At 39.0% G+C, this 20494-nt stretch overlaps 1 protein-coding gene across 1 annotated transcript in view; it reads left to right on the plus strand.

The window, feature by feature from the left end:
- Nucleotides 1-1877: 1877 nt before the first annotated feature.
- The window catches only part of LOC103772633 (diacylglycerol kinase eta-like), a gene marked incomplete at its 5' end in the record, with an annotated part of 33298 nt that continues 14681 nt past the window's right edge, over nucleotides 1878-20494 (plus strand). Inside the window, 12 exons of the mRNA XM_008939973.1 lie at nucleotides 1878-1963; nucleotides 3421-3520; nucleotides 4511-4787; nucleotides 5230-5358; nucleotides 8870-9004; nucleotides 10695-10812; nucleotides 11749-11859; nucleotides 12017-12113; nucleotides 14686-14793; nucleotides 17964-18077; nucleotides 18364-18498; nucleotides 19444-19610. Of these exons, the coding sequence (XP_008938221.1) occupies nucleotides 1878-1963; nucleotides 3421-3520; nucleotides 4511-4787; nucleotides 5230-5358; nucleotides 8870-9004; nucleotides 10695-10812; nucleotides 11749-11859; nucleotides 12017-12113; nucleotides 14686-14793; nucleotides 17964-18077; nucleotides 18364-18498; nucleotides 19444-19610 (1577 nt within the window). The remainder of the gene's footprint in view (nucleotides 1964-3420; nucleotides 3521-4510; nucleotides 4788-5229; nucleotides 5359-8869; nucleotides 9005-10694; nucleotides 10813-11748; nucleotides 11860-12016; nucleotides 12114-14685; nucleotides 14794-17963; nucleotides 18078-18363; nucleotides 18499-19443; nucleotides 19611-20494) is intronic.

Consider the following 20494-nt stretch of genomic DNA (forward strand, 5'->3'; position numbering starts at 1 on the left):
ATAAAAATATATAATTTTATATAAATATAGAAAAGCAAAATGTTTATTATCTTGAGATGGAATAAGCATTGAAAACTTCTGAAGTGACCCCAAGTCAAAACTCCCTCTGTCTTTCAGACTAGATTGGTACCTGTACTGTCTGATGAGGTTTCAGTTTTGAGGGAGAGGGAGATGCTTTAATCAAATTAATTGGCATGAAAAGTCTGACTAAAAATGAGAAAATTATATATTCCTAAGAAAGTTAATGCCTATCAACTTTAGCTCAGATGTACTTGAGAGGCAATAATTAATCAGCGGGTTCTTGAATAATTTAATATTTCAGGCTGTTTTAATTGGCAGGGCACTTATAGCTGTGCCAGCCTGCTGGATGTCGAGATGCGGAAGGGCTGGGGCTCCCCTGGCTGGAGCTTTAGGAGGTTGCTCTGCACACAGCTCTGTTGCCAGTGTCAGGAATGCAGACTAAGGCTTTATCTTTAATTTTTCGAGACACTTGAAATTTTCAAGTGTATCTTCATCTTCTAAAGGAAAAAATACACATTTTGTTCTAGTTATTTCTGGCTTTGACATTGTGTTTAGTCCCTCCTGAAAGTGGAAGGGATTACTCGTATAAAACTTCCTTTTTGGCAAGTGAGTTCTGTAGGCTGCAGTTACCTGCCATTACTCCTGAGCCTGACAAAGCTCTTTTCTCTTGAGTGTCCTGTTCAATCTCCATTTAATTTTTTGTTCATCATTTATGGAGTTATTATATTTCATCAAAAGAATAATTAACCTTAGAGTAGGTAATTTATTAAAGCACAATTTGGAAAGTAAATAAAAACACATATTCAATGTGGAGTTTTTTTCCTCTTTTAATTTTTTTCTCTTTACTCCATTTTCAGGTACTTCTTTCACTTAGTTTGGTTCCAGAAATCTTACACTGATGTTTGAACAGCAGTAATTTGTTATTACAGATCAGATGGTTATGTCTTGTTTTCTCCTTTGAAATGAAAACTGATTTACTGTCAGGGTTCTACAACTGAGACTGGGATTTAGGAGGAATTAAAAAAGGGTGGTCTATCTGCCTGCCCCATATCGAGGGCAAAAACACACTAAGGGATTTTTAAGAGATTCTTCAGGGAAGCCATTAGAAAATTTCAGAACTACATTTATTTTTAGCTTTAGATTTAGAATTATCTGTTACAATTCAGATCAGGATCCATATCTATTTTGAGACAGAATATAGTGTATGAGAATGCATTTCTGATCCATTCCAAAGCTTTCCCTGACTATTTCAGAACTTAGAGTTCTCTTGTGCATGAAAAGCCAGTGCCCATATTAATTCTCCCAGACATTCTTGTAGAGGTTGAGCCCTCAGTGATTTGCTCCTTAAGAACTGGTTTTCATAATGCTATACTGGTTTAGCAGCCTTTGCCAGTGGGGATACTTTGTGAAAAAGAGCCCATCTGACAGTGAAAAGGAAATTTAGGGTTATAACTCAAAACTTTTGATTTACTATTAGTTGAGCAGCTTAGTTTGAGGGATGCTTTGTTTTAGAAATAAAAGATACTTGATTATAATTTAGAGTGCTGTAAGTCTGAAAAGAAGGTAGATTTTTTTTTCTGCCTCATAGACTATTTTTAGCCTAGCAATAAATTGCTGTTTTCTCTACATGAGGAAAAGAGCTGTGGATCAAGTCCTCAAATGCAGTGTTACTTTGAATATTAAAAATCTGGTACCTAAATAAGAGCATGCAGGTAGAGCCTGCACTAGCAGCTGCTTGTCCTTGTATTGGATCTGAAATGGAAATCCTGCTATTTTTGGAGGTGTTTGAACTCACTGCTTTGTATTAAACTGCTGAAACGTGTGGAAATTGAAGGCTTTTTTCTCTCTGTTTTCAGATATCTGCTTATGAGGACTCAGTTGCTGCTCATCTTGCAAAAATTCTCAATTCTGATCAGCACTCGGTTGTCATATCATCTGCCAAGTGAGTTACTGCTTTTGTGTACCATGTGTGGGATCAGTCCCCTGGGTAACATCATCACCATAATAACCTTCTGTCTATGCCTGATTCTCTTATGTCAGACCCAGCTGGCTTGGCTTAATGTGTCTTGATTTCTGTCTTTTAGAATGGATGTGTTTTCTGCAAAATTTTTATCTGGTACAATTGTAAGGCAGAGCTTAATACTGAACACATGAATGTTTTTAAAAATCACATAATACTAGGATGAAGTGATTTTAAATCACTCCAGGTCAGCATGCAGCTTAAATATGAAACTTACTGCTACTAATGCGAGTATGGGATCTACTTCACACTCTTTTTCTTCTCTTTTGTTTTATGCATATCCATGTCTTTAGCAGAACAAACAATTTCACTAATGTGAAGCAGAACTTCAGTCTAGGTCGCTTTGTAATAGATCTGTCTATATCAATCCAGTCAACAGTGGTCTCAGACAACAGGGTTCTTTTCCCAAAATTGAAACACTTAAAAGAGATAATGACTTGGCAAATCATGGGCATCATCTGAAATCAGATATATTCTGTGTATGCCTTCTCTGTGAAAAAAAAAAATGTTATATTTTGTGATATGCAAAAGACCAGTCATATAATTTGCAAAAATACATCTGAGTGTCATTATGTCTCTTTTTTTAATGCTAAAAGCAAGTTTAATGTAATTTCGTTTTTAAAGTCTACATAGCACATGTTGAAAATTAAATTGCAGGATATTATTATAGCTCCAGATCCTAAATTGTGTCTGTATCTTGTTAAATCTATTTAATTTCTGGCAAATAAATTTCAACCAAATGAACAGTACTGAACAATTATCCACACCTTGTCAGGGAGTTTGCTGTCTGCCTACAGTGTAAGGTAATAAGACCCAAGTCTTTGATTTATTCAATGAAAATTCATTGCAGCCACTGTGGTTTGCACAGGCCTCAGGGTCAGCTGTGGTTCAAAAGCATGAGCTGTGCAGTAGGGGGTGTGTGGCCATGTGCTTTCAGCTAAGTGGTGCTCTATTTAAATCAGAAGTTTTTCTCCATGGTTTGTAGGCTCCACCTCAGCACGGGAGTTTAGAAGGTTGTGTTTGGAGTTAAAGGGAATGTACGTTTGCTGGCTCCTCTGATATGGAAGGTGTACAAGTGTACAATATGGAATGGATAAAATTAGTGGTGCTTATTTCAGCACTTAGAAGAAAGAGACTTAGATACAATGTGTGCAAAGGCTTAAATAAAAGGGTGGAAGAGTTTTTATTTTAAAGCTTATCACCTGAATTTTGCAAGCCATGGAAGAGAGTATCATCTGCTTTGCGGGTGTGAACCCAGAGTTCGGTTTCCAGCATGAATGATGTAACCAGCATGCATATAAATAAACTGCCATGAGAACATTCAAAATGTATCCATTTTATTTTGTTTGTTTTCTTCCCTCTCCTTTTGTTATCTGAAGAATATTATGTGAAACTGTAAAGGACTTTGTTGCCAAAATAGGGAAGACTTATGAAAAAACGATGGAAAATGCAGAGGAAGCTGATGCCATGGCCATTAAAGTAAGACTGTGACTATGTTCTGGTTTGAAGTTGTGGATTTTTAAAGTTTTATAGCTTATGAGTGTTTAATGTTTCAGTTGATCCAGGATCCCCAGCTTGGCTTTCATTTCAATCAGTGACATCAGAATGCTTCTCTTGTTGCATAGAACAGTTGTTTCCAAACCATCTTTAAGATCTCTCTAAACTGTTTACACTTTTTTTACTTCCTGAAGGGTAAAGATCTCAGTAACATACATAGAGATAGGAAAGCAATGGGATAATGAAGAGACAAGTGTGCTGGGAGAATGAAGGGAGGAGAGACTGCAATGTTAAAAATAATGGTTTTAGCTGCAAATTGTGGAGATCATGTTGCAGAATCGTTGGGGGGAGAAAAAAAACACGGAAGGGTTTGGTATGAAGCACAGTATTTACATGAGCTGAAGAGAGAAGAAGACAAAATCACTACCAATCCCAGAGTCAGGAAATGTAGCTGCCAAATGGCAGTTAGTGGTTCAGGTTTCTATTAGGTGCACATTTTGGAAAATGACTTTTTCTCTCTTACTGTTCCAAGGCATGTCTCCATTCATTCTCTCTCCAGGCTGGGGTACTGAGCACCCATCGTTTCACATAACGCATGCTATGGGCAAGTCTGTGGTGGTTCTCTGTGCTGCAGGCTCTTGGGAGAGGAGGAGGATCAAATCTGTATCCTAGTTATGTGGCAGGCTGAGTATAGCATGGTGTGTTATTTTAATCTGAGTGTAGGGTGGGGGTTGTTACAATTGCTAGAATCTGGTTGAGTGTCACAGGGTATGCCTGCAAAAAGCCATGCAAACATACCTATAATCTGAAATTCCAAAATGTTGAACCTAGGTTTGGATTTTACATAAACAATTACATAGACACTTAAGACACTGACAGTTTTAAACATAATCTGGCATTTAATTTCCTGGAAATATTCACACATTCACTATTTTTTTGTGTGTATATGTATTCTTTTCCACTTTGTCTCAGTGCTCAGAGTTAAATGAGAAGCTAGACTTACTGCTCCAGGCTCTTCACACAGAAGCCCAGGCTGCTCCCATTCTCCCAGGCATCACTCCCCCCATTGTGGAAGAAGAGGCAGAGGAGTTTTCAAGTGAAGAATCCTTGTCTGAAAGTAAAGAGCAATTAGCAGACTGTGTCTCAAAGTCTTCCACCCAGAAACTCTTCAAACCAAGGGAACAGTTAATGCTCCGGGCGAACAGCTTGAAGAAGGCTGTGAGGCAGATCATTGAGCAAGCAGAAAAAGGTGCACAGTGGTCCTTGCAGATGGAATAATGATGATTTATCTTTTTTTTTTTTTTTTTTCCTAAACTAGCATAAATTTTCATTATTAAAGTTTGATTTCTGCATTCTTGCATAGATAAAATTATGTGCTTGTTATGAGCTGCAAGGAAAAGAAATGCAGCTTCTTTGGATGTTGGTGACTGTCTTCACAGAGGAATATGTATATGTGTGCACATATAAAAGCATGCTTCCTTTGTAACTGTCATCCTCTAGAAAATGAAAATGTCTGGCATCAAATCATCAATGGGCAAAGAGTATCTAGACTTTTTCACTGAATTGGCAATAGAAATCTCTTGTTAGTATTTTAAAACTTAAAGCTACAGAAAAAAAAGAAGCTGATTTTCCATATATGCAGTTTTTCATTAAAAATCTTGAAATTTTCTGTCATTCTTTTTAATAAGCAGTTGTCGATGAGCAGAATGCTCATACTGAAGAACAATTGAACCAGTCTCCACTGGAATACAACAAAGAATTGGATGACTCCAAAGAAGAGGAAAAAGAGGAAGACACAAAGGAACTTGAGTCCCCATCAAGTGAGTAAATTAGAACTAAAATAATTTAAAATTATGCTGTCTCCTTATAGTTGCATTATGGAGCATAGTTGTCTCCAGAATTAAAAATACTGACATCCTGTTTCACTGGAAACTAGTCACAAATTTTGATAGATTTGGATAAATGAAAGTTAAGGATAAGATGATGGAGATGAGATGACCAGTCTTTTGGAATGTATTTACAAATCTGAGAAGGCATTTGTTGGGGAAGGAAGTGCCTTCATTTAGTTCAGTGTTTACACTCTCAGAATCCCCCAATGAGTGGCTGCAGTAGAAGAGGGATGGACAACTTCTCTATACAGGACCCCCATGTACCTCCTCCCTTACCTGCTTTTGGCACAAAGCCAATCCAGTCAGAGGTTATATTTGGAGATTTTCCATCACAAACGTCAATACTGCATTTTGTGTTGACTGGTAGTTCATGTGCCAGAGGTGCTTGAGGGTCTCAAGCTGTGTAATGATTTTAGAAAAGCTGCTTCTTGCTATAGGTGGAAATTTCAATCTTTGCCATATTACCTCAGTGGCCAGCGATGCATTGCAGGGGAGGTCTCAGGATGATCTGTGGGTCATGGAGAAACAGTGGTAGGTGGTGGACAGCAAAACCCATCCCCTAAATGCTTGGTGAGCAACTTCCTGTGGAAAATGAGCAAGGTTGTTTGGAATTTGCATCTCCTGTTGCACTAACCCAAACCAACATCCTCAAAAGGTGTTGTCCTCATGAGGCTTCATTCTGAGGCTGGTGCCTGTGTCAGTCACTCCTGCCTTAGAAATATGCTATTAATCTCTTGGGGAATCTTGTGGATTCAGAATCTCACATTTCCATTTCTCCAGGAATGGGTGTCAGATGTTTTGCAGTGATTGTTTCTTCATTGGCCCCTCTGCTTTTCCCTTGGTCATAGGAATGAATGTTTGTTGGTTGTCCAGTTCCAATAGTAGCTCACAGAAGATAATGGCCTGGTGGATGACTGCCATAAATATATAATAAAACTAAAATATACACATATATATATATCTCCTTATGTAGAAATAGATATATAAACCCCTTGTTTCTTGATGATACAGTTTCCCTGTTTATTGAGGAACTGTATTATTCTTCATATATCTGATAGGTGTGAACAGAGTGCATATTAATGCTCTATGTGGAAGATAGGTGTTTAGGGACAAAGCATGAAACATGAATTCAATTATCTGCAATGAAACATCAGTTTTACTCATTAGGGCTCTGTTGTTTTTATCAGAGCATGAACAACAAAAGTTTATCTTTATTGCAGTTATCCCCATGAGTCTCATCTGTCAAATGAAGAGCAGCTGCTCTCTTGATTTTCCTATTTAATATAACTGCCTTGCTCCCAAGTACAAAGACAGCAGGCTGTGTGCATAGCATTGTGAATTTTTCAGTAGCATTATGAAAAATGAATGTTAATTTTGTTCTGAATATTATATTTTACCCTCCAAGGATCTTCCTGGTCATTTAACAAAGATTTTTTTTTTTTCCATATGTTAATTATCTTCAACTAAATATTTAATAACTCTCATTACATGTCACTTGCAGTTTTCATTCCTTTTCAGTTTTTTAACGTTATTACAGTGTTTTGTCAAGCCCAGCTACAAACCATTCTGTTGTATTGTCATCATGCAATACTCTAGGTTTTTGTGATAGCTGGTCAGGCTGTTACATAGGTGCTACAGTCAGAAGGAGCTGTTAGTTCAGATATTTCATATAAAGCAATCCAGAAGATTTCACCCGGTTATCTCTGTCATGCGTCTAATAATTTCTCTTTGGCTTAAGCAGGTCATCCAGAAAGGTGTGTAAATTTGTTCCTGGGATACAAGAGGGTGAAGAGTTTGCCATTTCATTGACTGTTCCATGCTAGATTATCATCACTTTAAAAAATGAATGGCCTAATCCAGACCTCCATTCATTTGAACACCATTTCTAAACTGCTTCTTGTTATTACCTTTGTCTCTAGATTTTCCCACTCTGCATTTTCTTTCCATTAGTGTCTCCACACAGCACACCCACGCTGCTCTCGGGCTGAGCTGTCGTGATTGACATGAACTGGTCAGTCCCCTCCTGGCACAAATAAGGGTATATTTTATCCTTTCCACCACGTTCCTGGCGGTGTTTTTCTTCTGCTTTCTTCCTCATCGTTCTACTTCTATTGAATTAGTTTCCATGTTTTGAGAGGACTGTATCAGATAACTTTGAAGGAATTATTTTTTTGTTTTGTTTTGTTCTGAGCTTCTTCAGATGGCCAAGGTTGAAGTTGTCCTAAGCTGAAGTGTTTTTAACATGTGAGATAACTTGGAGCAGAGGTAGCCAAGACATGTCTGTTTGTGATCATCTGCTGTGGAAAAGCTTTCTACAAGCACATGGAAGTGCTACAGCAAAGCATTTGACAGTATCCAAACTTTCTCCTCTGGGGCATCAGTTTCTGGCAGTGTTGGCCCAGGCTGATTTTCACAGATTCCTCCTCCATGCTAAGGGAGGCATGGCTGTATTCTCTCAGTCTGCATGAAATGAGTTCTGCCAGAAAGATGAATGACAGCACCTGAGGTCAGCCCTCTGGAAAGCTGATCTGTCTTTGGCATCTCCAGAGGTAGCCCCAGGGGTGATTTCCCTCCGTGAGCTACCTGCTACTCCTGGTGGACATTTTCTCTTTCCCCTTAATTTTCTTCCTCTTCTTCTTCTCCAGTCTTTGTCACCAACAATTACATCAGCTACCAAATCTGGCTATCTGTCACAAGGTTTTATTGATCCATCTTCTGGAGAATTGTAACAAATAAGTTATTTCAGTTATTTTGGGAATTGCTGGGGGTTTATTGTGAAAAAGAAAAGATGATGGGAGGCATAGCCTCCACAGTCTCTTTAGCTGCAAAAGACAAATAGATCTGAACATGGCTTTTTCACTTCCCTTACAGTTTTCAGTGTGGCTGTAGATAAAGATGTCAGAGTTTTGTCTGCTGCAGACAAACCTGATGCAGGCAGGGGCCCCATTTTATCTGCTTGAAGCAAATGGTGTGGCTATTGATCTGGTATTTCCATGGCCTATTGGTTAGAAGAGCTACCTATATTAAAATTGTTATAAATAATATTATACTATGTAACATAACTAAATATTGATTGAATTAAAGTTTAAATTCCTATTACTTCATTGACATGTTTGTCGGAAGCTTGCTATGGGCTTAAGTTCTATTTAATTTTAAGGTGGATATAATGCAGTTTTTGATGGTAGTTTGAAGCATAAATTGGGAACTCCTCATACTGAATGCCATGCAAACTTCTTTATTTTAATTTGTGCTTGTCACTTGATCTGTTTCTGAGTTTTCTTTCCCACATCTAGAAGAAACACTTGTGTGAGGGGGAAGGACATTTGTCATGTAATGGTAACTGATTAAATTAATGCTTTTGAAATATACTCAGGGCTATAAAAAATGTATTTGTTAATTTCATAATAAGTCTAATGAGTGCTCTTTTACCTCTTCTGCACAGCTAAAACTGCACCAAGGTCTCCAGATCGACGTACGAGCCGCGGTGTCCATTCTCAGACGGGCTCTTTCTCAGCTCCAGCTTTGGCTGCAAGCAAGGAGAACCTCCCAGTCCTTAACACTAGGATCATCTGCCCAGGTAGTTCTGATTCTGAAATCTGCTGCTCCTTGCACTGCCTTAGTATTGCTTTCTGTTCCCCTGCTTCCTGTCAGATTACAATTTTTACCTGATACTCTGATTTTGTTTGAACCAACATAGTAGACATCCTAATAGGAAATGCAAAATAACGTGGAAGGTTGCTGATAGTTTGGCACAGCACTAGATGTACCAGCAGTGTTGTGTTTGATTCTGGAGGATGAAAAATGAAATTCAGGGTTTTGCAATCACAGAATCACACAGTGGTTTGATTTAGAAGGGACCTCTGAAGATCATCTAGTCCAACCCTTGGCCATGGTCAGGGACATCTTTCAGTAATTTCTTCCTTATATCCTATTAAAATCTACCCTCTTTTAGTTTAAAACCATTGTCCCTTGTCCTGTCATTACAGGCCCTGACTAAAAAGTCTCTCAGTCTTTCATATAAGCCTCCTGTAGATTTTGAAAGCCATTGTAAGGTCTCCATGGACCCTTCCGTTGCCCAGGTAGAACAACCCAAAACTCTCTCAGCCTTTCTTTACGGGAGAGGTGTTCCAGCCCTCTGATCATTTTCATGGGCCTCCTCTGGACCAAATCCAACAGGTCCGTGTCTTTATTGTGCTGAGGAGCTCAGAGCTGGATGCAGTGCTCCAGGTGGGGTCTCACGGGGCAGAGATGAAGGGTGGAATCACCTCCCTCCACCTGCTGGCCACACTTCTCTTGATGCAGCCCAGGTTTGCCTTCTGGACTGTGAGAAGACATTGTCAACTCATGTCCAGTTTTTATCCACCAGTATCCCCACGTCCTTCTGTCATTTTCATCCTGATCAATGGAGGCTGGGAAGGGTCTGAGGGACAGAGCCATGTAAAGTTCAACCCTCTGAATAAGGGGTGTCTGTAGATACCTCTCTGAAAGAGGACAACTGAAACTACAAAAGCTGCTGCATGCTAAAAACAGTTGCAAAAAAATCTATTCTTATCCAAATACAATTAATACTAGGAACATCAGTAAAACACTGTTTTATTAACTTCATTAGTATAGCTAAAACATAATGGAACTGAGCTGGCATTTTTCTTTTAAGTCACCTTATGTGAATGTTTTTAGAAAGTGCTTGTTATCTTTCCTGTGCACTACACAGTGTGTTGTGGAGTGACATCAGCATTGGTCAAGGTAGGCATGGCTGTGATCTTCCTGCAAATTAAGTTATTAAACTATGACTCTACCAGTTGGGCAAAGTGAAGGTATTCCTTAAGAATACTTCCAAAGGAAAGTATCAAAGGAAAATCATGGACAGTTTGGAGGTGAAGATGAAACTAAATGAAAAGCTCTAGTAGTCTGGATGTTAGGTAACCCATGGATTTGGTGAATATACCAGCAGTGAGTGTTGACCTGAAATCTTGTGGTTTTAATAATTTTTTTTTTTTTTTTTTTATTTCTTGGTGGTGGTACCTGAAGAGTCAGGCACCCACCACAGCATGGCTATCTGTCTGCTCAAGAGAGCCAGAGACCTGAAAAAATAACCTGTGTAGGTAAAAACTGAGATAGAAACACAATCATTCCCTACAGAAATACAGAAATTTGATGGATTTTGTCTCTCAGTATGTGGTTTATATTATGACAATATATGTTTCTCTTCTTATCAAACACGAAGTGATATTTTGTTATTTTTCTGTTTGTTTGGGTTTTTTTATTAGGTTTGAGGGCTGGTCTAGCTGCTTCTATTGCAGGAAGTTCAATTATCAGCAAAATGTTGCTGGCAAACATCGATCCATTTGGTGCTACGCCGTTTATTGACCCAGATCCAGATTCCTTGTAAGAAACATCTTTTATTCCAAACTTACTGTTTTGCTTTAGTTTGCTTTTCTTAAGATTTAATTTTTTACTTTTTTGTAATCTTTGGTTTTTTTCACCTTTTGTCATTTTTTTTCATTGTGCAGTTCTTGTTTGCTGTCATTTGGTAGTAGGCCTCAAGGCCTGAGAACCGGCTGGGTTGTGCTGCTTTAGTTCTGAGCAGAGCAAAGTTCTCTTGCAGCAGCAGGGATAATAGAGGGCATTTGCTCACTTAGCCCTCACTCACTCGCTCTGGGAGGAGGAGGAGGACAGCAGTCTGTCAGAGCTGGGTTTTCCTGCCCGAACTGTTGGTCAGAATGCAAGCTCAGCTGCCAGTAAGATGTTGAAGCAGGTCTGGGCAGTTTGTAGTAGAGGGAGAAGAGTGTTCCCTCAAGGACTGGAGCACTGAGGTGGGAATTTCACATCTTAAGCAGTCTGCTTCCCAGAACTGGGTGTAGCGTTGGCAGAAATTTCTGGATGGTATCTGGGCTGTGGGCCGTGGCTCCCCTAAAACAAAGCACTGCTGTGCCAGCAGCATCAGCCAAACACCCAGCACCAGCGTGCCCAAACACAGCCCGCGTGCTTGGCCCGATGTGGTGCTGCTGTCTTGGAGCCGTGCCAGGGGCAGCTCCTTCCTCGTATCCCATGGTTGTTCTAGGTGTGTTGGAGACAGTGCTGGATGGGGGTGAGGTACAGTTTCTTCTTTGCCCTGTGGGAAGTAACTTTTACTCACAAAAATGTAGCAGCCAATCTGTCTCTTTACTGCCATTGGGTTTCCTCAGGGTGATTCAAAGAAAGCATCTGCTGACGTGTCTTGGTTGATGCATCTGTTCTGAGACTAACCCCAATCTTGGTCAAAGGTCTGTGTATCCAGGCACTGTACGAATGTACACCTGATTATCTCTTTTCTTCTAACAGGGAGGGATATTCAGAAAAATGTGTCATGAACAACTACTTTGGAATTGGGTTAGATGCAAAAATTTCACTAGAATTTAATAACAAGCGAGAAGAGCACCCTGAAAAGTGCAGGTAATATAACTGTCAGTAACAGAACCAAGATGTTTCCATTATTTTTTTTTTTCTTATCCCTTTATTTGAGTTTGTTAACTTCTCATCCTACAAACACAAGACGATAATGTGTAATTTCAATATTTAAGTCTTGTTTACCTGTTTTACCTGTTTTCAGAAGTCGGACAAAAAACATGATGTGGTATGGAGTTCTTGGCACAAAAGAGCTACTGCAAAGAACTTACAAGAACTTAGAACAAAAAGTTCAGCTTGAGGTAAATTTTATTTATGGGCAGAATGAGTATTTTTGATTCAATGTGTAGTGAAGAATTTGGGCTTCCTCTTGAAACCTTTTAGAGTTCTTGTGTCCACCCAAGCTGACTTTAAAGCCACTGTGTAAAAATGTGCTGTGTAAGGTCTGGTTCCCCAGGTGTTTCTTTTGAGTAAAATGTTAGTACTTAAATATCACTAAATACCCAGTAATAACATTTCTTGTAATTACTGAGGTTTTTATAAAAAAATATTATATTTCTTAATGTTCACTGCATCAAAGGGGGACACAGTAGCAGAAACGAACATACATGAAACAGAAGGAAAGAGGTAAAGAGTTAAAATCCTTCAGGTTCATTTTAAACTATCTGAAAGTTTAATTACACATATGGGCAGAGCACACAGATGATCTCTGTCAAAAATACCTGACAGAAGAGGGGAGATTCTGAATGTGTAGTGTGAGAAGCCCAGCTACACCAGTAGGGACTTTCTCCAACAGATGTCTGAGACATTCACACAAGTGAAGCAAGATACTACCAAAGCAACAACAAATGCAGTGTCAGTTACCTAAACAAGGTTTTTTTGGGTTTTTTGTTTGTTTGTTTGTTTGTTTGTTTGTCTATAATGTCAGATCTAAGACTTCTTCAAGATACTGGGAGGTTAAAAGAGATCTGAAATATTACCAAATGCAGAAAAAGACTACGGGGTGGTTGCAGTTATTTTCACTCAAAGAACATCTAGGCTGGATTTTGACAAAGAACACACAGAATTTCTCTTTTTACTTCATGCTAGTATTTCATATGGAAGTTCACAATATTTACATGAAGGTAACTTTTTAAGTAGAAAGAATGACTTTAAGTTACTGGACCTCATTCTCTCTCCTCTGAGATTTAGAAGGATTTTGTCTGTTAGCATCAGATTGCTGTTACCTAAGGACTGAGTAATTATCAAGGAATTATGCAGTAGTCAGCAAATATAATGACAGGAAAGAATGTTATGCATGCTGCAGATAGAATTCTAATTTAAGGATCTTTTGAGTAAGATTGAAATAAGATTGAATAAGGCATTCAAATCTAACCTTTCCATAATTACTCTTGAATATTTCTGGAAGTCAACCAGCAAGTAGAAATTTCTTATTTAGTATTGCCTTGCACAATATTAGCCTTATGCTAAAATGTGCGATGAGGTGCACAGCACTGTAAAATTAAAAATATCAATTTCAGGAATTGGAGCCAGACCTCTACTATAATAAAAATGACTGTGCAGCATCTATTAATAACATAGCATATTTTGGATACTGTCATATTTTGATTAAAATGTTAAATTCTGTCTTGTTGCTGAGATAAATCATAAAAAGAGAGCACTAAGTATGTTCTAGAAATAATTTTACATCTCTTTTTCCTCTTGATAAAATTGCTACAGATTTTCACATATTTCTTGAGGATTTCCATGGAAATTGTGTAATTTTAAGATACTTCTGTGGGATGGGTAACTTGCAGTACCCTAGCAATCTTCTGTGAAGGCAGCTTCACCCACAAATTCATGATCTGCAAAGTGACACATGCATCCAGCATTTGTGACCTTATGTTTCAGACTTACTTCAAAGCCACACTGGTGGCACTACTGCAGGGCTGCACTTTTGACTCCCTGATGAATGGTTTTAGATCATGGAGCTCACCCCTGCAGACAGTTGTACTGCTGTAGGTCAAGGGTGATTTCAGTGATGTCTGTAAATTTACTCTTGGCCATAAGTAAGGTGAGGTTGTCCTATGTCATGAGTGTGTTGAGTAGGTCTTTGAGTTGCTCATGGATTTTGGAGGATAAAGAAGTAAGAAAAAAGGCTGAACAGTTGGTCATAGGAGCAACCTCTTGCCTGTAAAATCAACAACTCCTACCCACAGCCAGGGTAAACATCCCTGGGCTCAGTCCTAGATTTGCCTTTGCATTTTTGGGAGGAGATTGAAGTTGTTTTTCCAGGAAGCCAAGCGTACAATGCTAACAACACTTATATTTACAACTACATGTTTGTGGCTATGGCAGAAATATTTTTTAATTTATTAAAATTATACACACACACCCCCTTTTAATGGATTTACCTGAATAACAAGTTTATTGCAGTTCTGATAATGCTGTTATAGGATGGAAGGTAGAGTAGTTACTGAATGGGTAAATGAAACTTTTTGTAATGTCCACTGTGATCTTACTGTGTGCACTGAGGGAGACACTTTTTGGGCTGCAAGAAGACTTTTGGTCCTTGGTAGACAGAGCATGGTCTAAGTGCATGAGGAATTTCACAGTAAGGGACGTGAAGATGTTTCTTGGAGGAGTTGGGGCATACCTCTGCTGTAGATCCTACAGTATGTGGGATCCACATGTTGGTCATCTTTGCAACAGCCGGTGCCCAGGTGGAGGAGAAGAGGTTTGTGTTAGAGGTGCCTCACAGCACAGAGAGAATTGTCTTGTCTCAAGCCTGTTAATGACTCTCCTCCCCTGCCAGCTCTGTTGAAGCTTCATGTGTTAAAAATGGCTATTTTTATCACATTATTTATATACTGAATGAACTTTTATCCATTACAGTGTGACGGACAGTACATCCCCCTTCCAAGTCTGCAGGGCATAGCTGTGCTAAACATTCCCAGCTATGCTGGTGGGACTAATTTCTGGGGTGGAACCAAAGAGGATGATGTGAGTAACGTTAAAAAGAAGTAACTTTCTGGGCGAGACCAGCAATAAATACCATTAACTACTCTTCTCATTTAATTTTATAGTTTGAATAGCAACTCTGATTCAGGGAGACTCTTTAAGCTTAAACTGTATTGTCTTGTTGATTTTCTAAATGAAAATATATCCCATGATTTTTAACCATTTATTCCCTTCTGCCATGTCCATTCCAGCAAAATGTTCATAATAAGGCTTAATGATTTTCTTCTAAATTTGCTTTAGGTGTATTTTTGGAAACTAATTTTGTAGACAGAGACACAAATAGTTTCTCTCTGTATTGTTTAAAACCTCTTGTAAACAGGGTTTCTCAAAGCATAGATTCTTCTGTTTGCCATCTGACAATAATCAAGCTAGACAAGGATAATAACTCACAGTTTATACCTGAATTTTCCTCCTGTTCTTCAAATGACTTTTGATTAGGGGATGGTGATTCAGAAAATGAGGACTGCTGCATTAACTGACTGATAATTTAGTGGGGGTGATAATCCTTATTAAATATTATTTTCAATGAGCATCTAAAATATTTTACGATATCTTTTTACTCTTCTTCTCATGTCTCCTAACTAATGTTACACTACAGAAACACTTAAATGTCCCACAGCTTTGAAACAGCGTTACTGCTGCCATCCTCTTCACTCACAGTGCAACAATTGTAATTACTAGCAGATTATCCTGATTCTGGATGTCCTGGTTTAAAGTGTGTGAGGTCTGAGTCACCTAAAACTAGTTGCAGATTAGTTTGTGATTTTAGCATAGACAATATCAGGACTTTTCCTTTGCCAAAATGCTTTCACTTTCTTGTGAGTTAGCTGTTGCTGTAATTTTTACATATATATATGTATATATATGCACACACACATATATAAAAGTAGCAAAAAGTATTTAAATTTTTCAATCTCCTTTGTCATTTTTAATAGATGTCAGAGGGTGGCAGTTTTGTTTAAATTTGGCTATGGATATCTAGAGGTTTTATATACTCCATGTTCATATTCATAACTTGAAAGCATCCCTAACATCTGCTCAGCTCCTGTTCCAGAGTTTATTTTTCTCTCTAAACTGTCTCCCTGAGAGAGATCTGTCCTAGCTGTCATACTGGTATACAGCAGATGTGGGTGTCTTGAAGCAGTTTTACTGGTAGTCTTTGACTTTTGCTGATCAGATGTACCAGCAAAGTGTCACGTTTGTTCTGGGCAGAGTAGCAGCATAATTCACTGCTTTCGTACAGTCTGGACTGACTGATCATCAGAGGTGGTGGTGATGGTCTGAAGTGCTCCTGGTCCTGCTTATCTGGACAAAACAAAGATGTTTCCTTGGCAGCTGTGCCTATTCCTGAGACGTTCTTGGTGAGCAGAGCAGGGCAGCTGCACACCGACCGCCTCGAGTGCAGCTTCTTCAGTCATGCTTCTCTGGAGCCCAGAAGGCAGGCTGGAAATGTGACCTCCAACAGGAAAGGAGGGAAATTGTTTCTTGAACATTGATCTGTAGAGATTTGGTTGCCTTTATTAAATTAAAAAAAAAAAAAAAAGTTGGGTTTCAGATATGTTTTACTGGTAGAGAGACACAGCAGACTGGGCTGTGTGGATTGTGATTTGCTCATCCTTTTGCTAGAATGGAAACACAAAATAAGTCAAATTTTGCAACTACTTTTCCTTAACCTGTGCAGAACTATCCCTGTAGATAACAGTTATTCATGTTAAAGCTGGATCAGGACTCTGTACTTTTTACCTTGGAATAACAGAATCCTTGTCTTTGCTTTTTTCAAGACATTCATATTCTCATGTGAAAAAACCTGAAAAATTTCCATGGAAATTAGAAGGATTCAGGTGGAGAAACCTTTTGCTTCAAAACACTCTAGACCTAGCAAAATTTCACTTTCATTCTGTAGCACTTATCTACTCCAGACCTATCTACCTATGCACTCCTGGGATGCCCTGAAGGGAAGTGCCAGCTGAATGTGGCACCAAACTATGCTAGCTGTGCTGTGCAGTGCTGCCCCTGAGAAGCCCTCTCCAGCCTCCTCCCAGAGCCACTGCTGACTGCGCTGGGGGAAAGGCTCCCACTGGCATGGGAGCAGAGATGAAAATCCCTCCTCCTGTTCTCCATCCCTTCCCTCCCTGAGCTATTGCTGCAGGCACTCTCTGGATTACACAGTCCTGGATCTACACCCCCTTATTCTTCACCTCCAGGAAATCCTCTGTCTGGGACAGGATCTGACTAGTTGTGGCTTTTGAGCTGCTTTCAGGGATTTTCTCCACTCTCATCTCAGGTATCTGTGATGCAGCTTGCTCTGCCCAAGCTGCCAGCTGAGGTAGTCTAAGTACCACTCAGGGAGGTGAGCTCTGCCTGTTAAACTCATACTGGAGTGATTGCTGCTGATGGTTTTTCTCCCCTGTTGCTCCCTGCTGCATGTCAGGATGAAATGGTCAATCTTCAAGTGACCTTAGCGTGGTATCCCCTGACTCAGTTGAAGTGTAGCCTGAGACTTGTCCCATGTCATGGCTGAACTCCCCTGCAGGAAACCAGGTGGCAGTGGCACACGCAAGGCTTCCTGTGCTTCCTGTAAGCTCATGGAAATACAGCATCTTGGCTGGATATCAGGATGTTGGTTCTATAAAGAAGCATCTTTCATATTTACAGTGGATAATCATATACAGTGCAAGTAAGATCCTCTTCAGCATGAAAGCTGCTTAGCAAAGCTGAGTGTGGATTCAGATGGTGTTTTCCAGAGAGTTCAGAACATAAGAAGATAAGCACTTCAGAAAAAAGACACCATTGCTCCTCAATTTCAAGGACCTCTTAGGTATTAAGTATGTTAACAAAGCAGAGATTTAAATTGGTCTTTCATCTTGCCTTGAAAAACATTTCTTAGTCTGCATGCTGAAACATGCCGTTATTCCTATATAAGGATGTGCCTTGTCATTCAGGTATTTGAGATGCTGTTGGCATTGCTGTTTTAAAATATTATTTGTCTACTGTATCTCACTCCTATGACTTTTGAAAGACAGCATAGATACTCTACAGTAAATAAGTTAAACCATTTAAATGTTGAAAACAAATCTAAATGAATTTGTATTTCATTGAACACGCAACCTAAGCACTAGATTTACCACCAAAATGTAATATTTTCCTTTTAGATATTTGGGGCTCCATCATTCGATGATAAAATCTTAGAAGTGGTGGCAGTATTTGGCAGCATGCAGATGGCAGTTTCAAGAGTCATCAAACTGCAGCACCACAGGATAGCTCAGGTTTGTGTCTTACCTGAATGCATGCAGCATGGTTGGCAGCAGTTTGGGGTGTTGGCAGGCGCTGCTGCTCTCGCTGACCCCCCCATACATTAATAAAGTGCTGACATTGTTGTAGTTTTAACGGGGAACAAATTGGCTGCAATGAGGAATGAAGTATAAAAGTCCTTCTTCCTTGAGATGGCGCTGGAGGAAAGCCACAGCTCCTGAGAATCAACACATTTTGGGTGGCCCATCAGACTGCTGAGGCTCTGTTGCTGTGTGAAACGCTGCGTGTGCTCTCTTCCAGTGCCGGTCGGTGAAGATCACCATCCTGGGCGAGGAGGGGGTGCCCGTGCAGGTGGATGGGGAGGCCTGGATCCAGCCCCCGGGCGTCATTAAGATCGTGCACAAGAACCGAGCTCAGATGCTGACGCGAGACAGGGTGTGTGACAGAAAGGCTGTGCTGAGGTCCTGCTGCTGGCACGGCGTCTGTAATGGCTTGGTCCAGTTCTAGCATGGACACAGTGGTGCTTCCCAAAATGTTTTATAAGTATTTGTATAACTTGCGTAATTACAGTTCTATAATTTCCATCTTAAACTGGATAGAGAACTGTTCTTTTGGATAAGTGATAGCTTTGTTAGCTTTTAGCAGTTTTATTAGTGTTAATCTTGTATTCTTACTAATATATAGTAAGAATGGTCAGAGCTTTGCTTTCTTTCTGTCTGTGTACTTTCTTTCTGGTGTACTATACAAAGTCATATTAGCACGGTTGCATAAACAGGTCTATAATGTCATTTTCTCAGGATTTCTGCATATTTCTCTCCTCTACTAACGCTTCCTCTTCCCAATGACCCAGTCTCTGAGGAAGAGGCACAAGAAGAACCTAGTCACAAAGCCTCTGAGGAGTTTTCACTTGTCTGGGGTTTCTGTATGAGAGGTGTAACTGCCCCTCAGTTCTCACCCACTAACTGGATGTTGAATGTGGGGTGGAGTTCATGGCATTTGAACTGGTTCAGCAAATTTGTTACCTTTTCCCACCATTTATTAGGTTTGAGTCTTATATTAGTTTCAGATTTGGATCTTGCTCTCTACACAAAATGTGCTTGTATTATCACTGTCTTTGTTTTTTTACTGTTCTGGAAGATAAGAGTGAGAGAGCTTTCAGAAGTGACTTATTCGCCATACTAAGTTTGAAAAATATTAAATGTTGTTTTATTATTTATACAGCTTACATATTATATATATAAATCTAATTTTTAAAGTTGTTTAATTTTCACTAAAATTTTCTATAAATTGAAACTTAAATAAAATTTAAAAAAAATGAGTTGTTAATACAGAAGAATACTCCAAGTGCTGTGAACTGAATGTGTAACTCATTTTGATTAGGCCTTTGAAAACACCCTGAAGTCCTGGGAAGACAAACAGAAGTTTGATTCCTGTAAACCTGTCATTCGGTCTCCCTTGTACCCTCAGCAAGCTGTTGAGTTGGCTACAGAAGAAGAAGTTGCACAGATCCAGCTGTGCTCACAAGCTGCAGAAGAACTTATTACCAGGTACAGCAACATTCATAAGTTTGGGTTGTCAGCCTGGATGCCAAGGCTGAATTATTCATGCAGATGCATACACAGACTTAGAAATGTATGCTTTCCCTGGGCTTTGAGTAATGTTTAGTTGCTGCTCTAGCAGTTATTTATTTATTTTTTAAATTTAATTTTTAAGGCTCCACTTGTTTATATATGCTTTTCTTATGGATTTCTCTAATTTTATTTTTGAGTGTTTATGTATTTTGTTTCTTGTAAAAGCTGACTTTCTGAAGGAGCAGTGGAAATGGAAAACTGGAAAGCTTCTTGCAGAGAGGTTTTTGATTGAGACTTCTCATTTTGTGCAAAACCAAAAATCTATTTATTGTAAAAACTCCTTTAGAAGTCAATGGTTTGGATGTACCAACCTGAAATTAACTTCTCCTGATGATATTTCTCCTTAAAGCGTTGCTACAATTTCAAAAAACATGAGTGTTTTTCAATAAACCTGAAAGATTTTTTAAAATGTTGTACAATTAAACAGTTAACACAGCAACATTCAAGGAGCCCAAACTGCCAGATAAAATCTTCATACTTTTTTAATTCATTCACTCATTCATTGTTATTGCAGCTTTCTATTTCATTCTTAGTGATCAGATTCCTCACCTCTGTGTCCTTGTAACCCTAACCCTAACCACACACATCAGTGGTTAATAGTGAGCTGGTGGGATAAAACTGATTCCATGGCCTTTCTTATTTTCAAGAAATACTTTCTTCATAAGATGGAAGTCTTTTAATAGAGGAATACACTTAAATCTTCAAAGGAAAAAAAAGCAAACTGTTTTTTTTTTTTAAGAAAAACATTTTTTTACATCAGAACACTTTGTAGAGCTGCTATTCAGTTCATCTGTCTCAAG

Source organism: Merops nubicus, unplaced genomic scaffold, assembly GCF_000691845.1.
Source record: "Merops nubicus isolate BGI_N331 unplaced genomic scaffold, ASM69184v1 scaffold7825, whole genome shotgun sequence".
Classification (NCBI taxonomy): Eukaryota; Metazoa; Chordata; class Aves; order Coraciiformes; family Meropidae; genus Merops; species Merops nubicus.